This window comes from Mytilus trossulus, chromosome 11 (assembly GCF_036588685.1).
Source record: "Mytilus trossulus isolate FHL-02 chromosome 11, PNRI_Mtr1.1.1.hap1, whole genome shotgun sequence".
NCBI classification, from domain to species: domain Eukaryota; kingdom Metazoa; phylum Mollusca; class Bivalvia; order Mytilida; family Mytilidae; genus Mytilus; species Mytilus trossulus.
The window spans coordinates 40,396,435-40,404,022 of record NC_086383.1 but is presented as its reverse complement, the minus strand read 5'-3'; the positions used below and the strand labels follow the sequence as shown (position 1 = coordinate 40,404,022).

The 7,588-nt window shown below is 31.9% G+C and overlaps 1 protein-coding gene across 2 annotated transcripts; it reads right to left on the bottom strand.

The window, feature by feature from the left end:
- Positions 1-535: 535 nt before the first annotated feature.
- Positions 536-5,444, bottom strand: LOC134690361 (protein FAM167A-like). Of its 2 annotated transcripts, none has more exons than XM_063550328.1 (3): positions 5,256-5,444; positions 2,858-3,589; positions 536-916 (listed from the first exon to the last, which is right to left on the bottom strand). In XM_063550328.1, exons 2-3 carry the CDS (start codon positions 3,527-3,529, stop codon positions 662-664), a joined length of 927 nt encoding a protein of 308 aa, XP_063406398.1. In that variant the 5' UTR covers positions 3,530-3,589; positions 5,256-5,444; the 3' UTR covers positions 536-661. The 2 variants fall into 2 exon arrangements, with proteins under 2 accessions (XP_063406398.1, XP_063406399.1); XM_063550329.1 differs by lacking the exon at positions 5,256-5,444 and adding an exon at positions 4,376-4,452.
- Between the last annotated feature and the right edge of the window lie 2,144 nt (positions 5,445-7,588).

Sequence of the window (7,588 nt, the reverse complement as noted above, 5' to 3'; positions counted from 1 at the left end):
TGACTAGAATTTTCTGTCACAAAACACCTAGATTTTTATTCTTCTTTTTTGAAGTTTGAACATGTACACGTAAGTAACTATACTTTAATTTTATCATCGTCATATATAAATCTGATGTACAGAAGTTGTCGTTTGTTTATGTAATTAATACGTGTTTCTCGTTTCTCGTTTTTTTTTATATAAATTAGACCGTTGGTTTTCCCGTTTGAATGGTTTTACACTAGTAATTTTGGGGCCCTTTATAGCTTGTTGTTCGGTGTGAGCCAAGGCTCCGCGTTGAAGGCCGTACATTGACCTATAATGGTTTGCTTTTTTTTTAATTGTTATTTGGATGGAGAGTTGTCTCATTGGCACTCACACCACATCTTCCTATATCTATTTACAATGATAAGTGATATATATATATATCGGATTTGGAAAATTAAATACTTCAGTAGTACTGTTTTATAAGATAAATCAATAATTAATATAAGTCTTTAAGTTACATTAAATTGAGTTGGCAAGATTGATTTATAAGTGGATGCCTTGTGTCCAGTGGCACGTATTTCATCATTATGCATATTATAATATAGCATAACCTGAAAGATAGCTAGTATAATAATAGCCTTTTATTTAGAAAGATTAAAAAAGGGAAATGTGAGTAAATTACTGTTGACTTTTTTCAGCAAGTAGAAAACCTCCTAGAAGCAATATTCATTTTCGTAACACCGAATTTTCGAAGATGTTCACTTCTAAGAGGTTCAAGAGGGCGGTCACAAATCATTTGTAATGCTTGTACGTCTTCTATATCATCTTGTGTGTCCTCAATCATAGCCTCGTGCTCCTTACAGCTCCATTTTAATTTTAGTTTGTGAATGTCACTTCGGAGCTTCAAAAACTTCTTAGCCAAAGACTGGTCTTCTAATCGCATTTCCACCTGTAACATGGAAGTTGACATTGAGATACAATAAATTAATTTTACAAATAACATTCTCAACATTCAAAGTAGATTCTCAACTACGAGTAATGTGCTATGCTAGTGTTTGTGGTGTTTTTTACTCATTATATAATAAAGAAGATGTGGTATGATTGTCAATGAGACAACTATCCACAAAAGACCAACATGACACAGACATTAACAACTATGGGTCACCGTATGGCCTTCAACAATGAAAAAAACCCATACCGCATAGTCAGTTAAAAAAGGCCCCGATAAAACAATGTAAAACAATTCAAACGAGAAAAGTTCGGATATAATTTCTTATTGGCCCAGCCATTTATGTTGAACAACCAAGTTAGGAATCGAGTCGATGGTTGCCGTGAATCTATTTACACCATATACAGGTTTATTTAACTCTTCGTCATCTTGTCCCCCATTTGGCTATATTTGACATAATTTTTGATTTCTTCTTTTAATGAAATATATTTAAAACATTGTGACTTGGAAAGATAGTTGTCTTATAAGGACTCATACTAATTCTTCTTATTAATATTATAAAGCTTCCTCGGGAATGCGTGGATTTGTTAACTTTATAAATAAAAGGCAACAGTAGTATACCGCTGTTCAAAACTCATAAATCCATGGACGAAAAACAAAATCGGGGTAACAAACTTAAACTGAGGAAAACGCATTATATATAAGAGGAGAACAACGGCACAACATTAAAATGTAACACACACAGAAACAGACTAAGTAATAGACAAAATCTATGAAAATAACAAATATAACATCAATACCCGGCAAATACATGCATTTGGGATAGATAGATAAGTACCGTGACACGTCTAAAAGTAATGTGAATTCACACTCAAAAATAAGAGAACACAAACGACACAACGGAAACATGTATACGTCTTATGGAATGTTCTACATACATCCTTTTTTAACGAATCTTTTTCATTTACAACTTTGCGATGATAACGTTAAAATGTAACACACACAGAAACGACGAATGATTTGATCAAAACACTTGCATGGTTAATTTGATTGGATAAACAGGTACTTATTATCTCTTTTGGGAATATTAATCATAATAATTTCATGCTGCGCTAAATTACATAATTATGTACACATAGTAATGAAATATAAAGGTATAGTCGAGGTTCGTCTTTCTGACAGTACAGTTTCGTTTTCCGACTAACCCCTTCTACCCTTTACTTCAGAAGAAAGTACATGTTATTTTATAGTGTTAGATTGATTGATAGGTTGGTGTTCAACGCCACTTGCAGCGCAACTTCAGGGTGGTAAATTTATATTGGTGTAGGAAGCCGGAAAGCCCAGAGAGACCTACAAAAAAGTACCGCACTTCGGTAAAAAAAACCTGAAAATCCTACATAAAAAAGAAAATGTGGTATGATTGCCAATCATGAATGAGACAACTCTTCACAAGAGACCAAATAAACATGAAAAAAACTCTAAGCTACGGTACAGCCTTCAATTTGTGTTTTACTTAAAACGAAATAGGGCTTTTGGTCCATGTCCCACTTTTACGGGGAAAATTTGAATGATTATATAGGGAATCATTGACGCATGTCTTGATCGGGCCCTCCTCAAGTCAGTTAGTGCCCCCTGCTTTGTGAAAAGTTCTGGATCCGCCACTGACTGCCAATATCACAATTTGAGAGACCTCACAATATAAATACCTAGTGCACGTTTATATTTATTCATGAAATGCACATTTATACCCCTAGAGGTTGAAGGCATTTACAAACAATATACACAATGGAAAAAATAACATATTAAACATCATACATGTATATAAAGTGGTAAAACTGTAATATATATACACAAAAGATTAGCACAAATTCGTCGTCGATCTATTTTGCCTACGAAAATCGAAACCTTAGTTTCCTTTAAAATAATATAAGGAAATCTCACCAATTCTTTTCGTATCCATTCCAAGGATGAATCTATTCTATTTGCTGCATCTTCCGTTAAAGGGTCGTTGTCATGCGCATAAATACTACTTTTTGTCAAACTGATTCTTCCACAAGTGAATTGTTGTTTCCATGCAACGTAACTTGGTCTTCTCGTTTTTAACTTCAGTTGGGCTGTCTTAGCCTTTAAAACCTCAAGATCTGAAGTCCTAACGTCAAAATCATTAGTCTCTTCATCGCTCGTACACAATCTGTTGTTAACGATGGTACAACTAACATTATCGAAACCATTAATAGCTGAATGGTTTTTGTTGTTTTCAAATGCTAAAGTTCTGTCATTATTGGAACGGATACATGTATGTGTATAATTTCCATTCTCAGGAGAAAATTTATTAAAGTGTACAGCAATGTTTCCACAATTACTATTATTTGAATTAAATTTTATTCCAGCAATATCAGTGGAATCGTTTTTTATATGATCCGAACATTTGGTTTGAACGCTCTCTAAACGCACTTCCGCTATTCCTTCATTTGAATTTCCAGCATGTGAAAGTTTGTCGTCTGCTGAATTTGCATCAATATCATCGTCACCATTTTCGTTTTCTAAATTCGAAAAAGTAAGATCTTCTTCAATTTTTGGGAGAGTCGAACGCCGTTTCATGAGGTCTTTCATTATTATCTAGTCGAAGTGAATTGTTTTATAATCCGTTTTATAACACCTTTTTATCGTTAACTATAAAAAGTAGATAATAAAATAATAAATTATTTAAACAACCTATATGTATACAAGTAAGTAGCAGATGGGGTTTAATGTATTTTGAATTATACATAAGTAGAATCTATATTTATAAATTAGATATCCGTCCAAATTAGTATACTTCCGACCATAAAATGTTTGGACAACTGGGCTTACATGCATTATACAAACATGAATGTGTAAGTATACAAGCCAACTATTACTTTCAAATTAAAACGTTTAATGGAGCAACCTTTTTTACTTTAATGAGGGGTAATGATGTTTTGACATAGTTAGAAAAAAAAAAGTTTTCTACACTATCTATCAAATTATTTTTTTTCAACACTTTAAAAGTATGGGAAAATCTAGATTCATAAAACAAAATTCTCACCTGCTTGACTACATTCAATATTTTTTATCATCAAATTCGACTTCAGCATATTCTGTTTTAGAATTACACCGTACCCCCGCCCCTCCCTTCTCGTTGACATTAAATGGTGGTTCCCCTATAGTCTTTTGAAGACGAAACACGGTTCTGCGAAGCTATTATAAGCTGACTGTTTTATAGGACGTAATTCATGACTTTAACTACGTGTAAATGTCAACATAAGATTGGAAGCAAGAGACTTGTTATGAAAAATTTGGGTCTTACAAAAACAATTCCGTTGTGAAAAGAATGTTTCTTACGTACAGAACAGATTGCTGATGATTATTATGTATAATTATTCTTTTTTTAGAAATGCAGATGTTGCTTAGTATAAAATTTAAGAAACAAATATTTACCACAATATATTAGTCTAAGACATGATCCAATCTTTGTTACATTAATTTGTACACCTTCAAGTTATATGTCGTCAGAAAAATAAAATGTATAGTATTATATTCATTTGTAGCTAATCACAAAAACTTTAGAGTGAAAAGTAAGAAAACAAATATGTTTATTTGTTTCAAATCACATGTTTATTAAATGTCAATAATGATACGTTTTTACACATTGTATATATATGTATGTGTCTGAGTGTTTGAGATAAAATTCAATATCATTCAATACATTGTTTCGACGCAAATAAACTGTTAACAACAAGCATGACGCTTATAAACTGTTAATAACATGATTGTTTGCATCTTTTCACGGTTAGTAACAGAACGTTTTTAATTTTAATTTCAAAATATGGAACACTTTTTTTTCAAATCTCGGCACCTTGCACTTCGTTTAGGGACCTTTCTGAATGTAAAATCCGAGAAGTAAAATGAAGCTATTGGATATTTTTACCCCCCCCCCCCCCTGTTTTTGTACACCTTTTCTCTTGCTTCCAACAGACATATAATCCCACTAACGGATTTTTTTTAAGCGTAGTAATAGTTTATACATGCAATAACTTAAGTTTCTGTCTATTTTGAAAGACTAAATGACTTAGAAGTTAACAGTTATAGGTCAACGTTAATTGCCTTCAACAATGAAAAAAACCCATAATGCATAGTCAACTATAGAGGGCCCCGAAATAACAATGTAAAACAATTAAAATAACATTTATTTTAATAGAAAGAAAATATTTTAATTGCATATCAAATATTTAAGAAATCATTATAGTTCTTTTATTAAATTATGTGATCAATAAACAACATTATTATAAAATTCAGTATAATGAGTAAGAAAACATACCTCTTGGAAAAACACCAACTGATTATATTCACAAAATTTAATACCATATAATTTATATATAAACAAAGTGCATCAATATGAAAGACGACTTAGAAATGTAAGTTCGACAATTCAATTGACCCTAATGACAAATTGTACAATTTTTAATTCGTGAGGTGAAACGGGAATTAGTCGTACAAAGAATTGTATCATTAATAACATTTCTGCACGTTGATAGTAATGTATGTAAATTTGTACTTAAATAGTGTTTACATTTTGAAAGGGCAACAAGAATGTTAAGTGGGTGGATTGTCGTTAAACTTGGTATGCAAAGTTAATTGTTACTTTCAATGGATTAAATATACATGTTAGTTTGACATAATAAGAATAATGTCACGTTTAAAAGGGAAATGTGTTCTAATTGATCTGAATTTATCGGGATACACATCCGTGAGGGTATAAGTTCAAAGGAAATGATGCTATTTTAAAGTAATTTGTTTTAATTCTGTCCATGTCATTGTCGATTTCGTTTGTGTACAATTTGAATAGTCGTATTGCAACTTTATTTATTCTCGAGGGTTTTCAATTTTTTTTTGTGTACATGAATCAAGCTGTTAGTTTTCTGGTTTAAATGTTTTTCATGTGTCATTTCTGGACTTTCAATTGCTCTCACTGTGTGGAGCGATACATTAAGTTTGTCCGCATTACAATTATTTTTGTTACCATTAAATTTTCGCGCAGCTTTTGATTACATTTGCGCGCATTTATTTGACATGTAAACTCCATTAAATGTGGTGTACGTTTTTCTCATTGATGAAGGCCATACTGTGAACTTTAGTTTAAAACTCCTACGACGTTTGTTCTTTGGTAGAGTTTTTTCATTGGCAATCAAACCAAATCTGTATATATATATACTAGTATTATGAGAAATGAGGCAAAACATGTAACCATTAGAGACACATTTTATTCTGTCAAGGATAATTTTTCTCGCTGCGTTGAATATGTATTGATGGTTTCTTGTTGTTTTCTACTAGTTGAGGAGTTGTCTTTGACATATTTTTTGTTTCCGTTACCATTCTCTTTTCTACAGGTCTTTAAATTGACATTTAGGGTCGGCTGATAAACCAAAAAAGACGATTCAAAGATGATTTCATCTTTTCAGTTTTGAAGTTTCCATTTCTTTGTAGAAACATTAAAGCAGCACCTGCATATAAGATCAGATAAGATAAGAAATATTTTATTTCCAATAGTGAACCTATTACGGGCATAATCATTTTCATTGATTTTTTATCACAGACAATAAACAAAACAAACAAAAAATAAAAATACGTTTGGACGTTAACATTTAGTTCGTTTTCACAAAAGCGTGTTTCTAATGCGAATTAAATAATTCGAATTGTCCAATTCGAATCGATTCGAATTTAAAAGGAAAGGTGTGTGAACGCGATTAGCGAATTCGATTCGATTCAATTCGAATTAAATGTCCGTGTGAACGAGGCATACATTGTTATCACATATCAAAAAAACTGTATGTTTAGTGATTATTGACCATTCACCAGAAGCAGCATCACAACCATCATAGAAAAAACAACTTTGAGTTAAGTCCTTCCTCGTGGCTGATGCATATGAGCATATATGTCTCTCAGTTGATAGATATTTGTAAGGCAGATCTACCTTCACATTGTATGACAATCTTTAGTCTATTTTATAATTGCAACATGCACTATAAAAAGTAGTAAGTTTCTTTGATAAGTGTAATATATTATTAATATGCAACGTTTCAAATATGGTGACATCTTTTGTCTAACTTAGATTTTGTAACAGACTAAATGCTTTCTTTGCAGTTAGTGTAGACAAACTTTATTGCGAAAGATATTCAAAACATAAATGTATGTATTTAAAGAGGGACAACTCTTGTCTTCCTTTGATAAAATACAATTCGGCATTAGTTGTCGCTCTTGATTCATCTACAAACGGCTTTACGGTAATTTCAATGATCTGACATTCCCGTATATATTTCAGATATACAGCAAAAAAAGCGATTTTAAATCCTGCAAACCTTGAGTCAGAGTTACATTATCAGTGGTGCGCTATCGGATGAGCACTGGACATTAGAATGATTAATAATTCATTTATGATAGTTGCGCGTTTGTTTCTACAGATTTCTAACTTATTTAGGTGGCACGGTAGTATTTCCTGGAACATAAGGGATAATGATAGCCTTTTTGGAATTTTCACCACTTTCTAACACTGCAAAAAATTCTACATTCATAGTTAACTGAAGTACTTCCATTTTACTATTCAGAAATGAATTTGAATATGTATCATGACCGTTTACTTTTTTGGCTATTTTA

What these genes read in the sequence shown, in the direction of transcription:
- LOC134690361 (XM_063550328.1), bottom strand. Translation starts at nt 3,529, where the DNA reads ATGAAAGACCTCATGAAACGGCGTTCGACTCTCCCAAAAATTGAAGAA. An exon ending in AATGGATACGAAAAGAATTG is followed by an intron (nt 917 to 2,857) that starts GTGAGATTTCCT and finishes TCCATGTTACAG; the next exon opens with GTGGAAATGCGATTAGAAGA.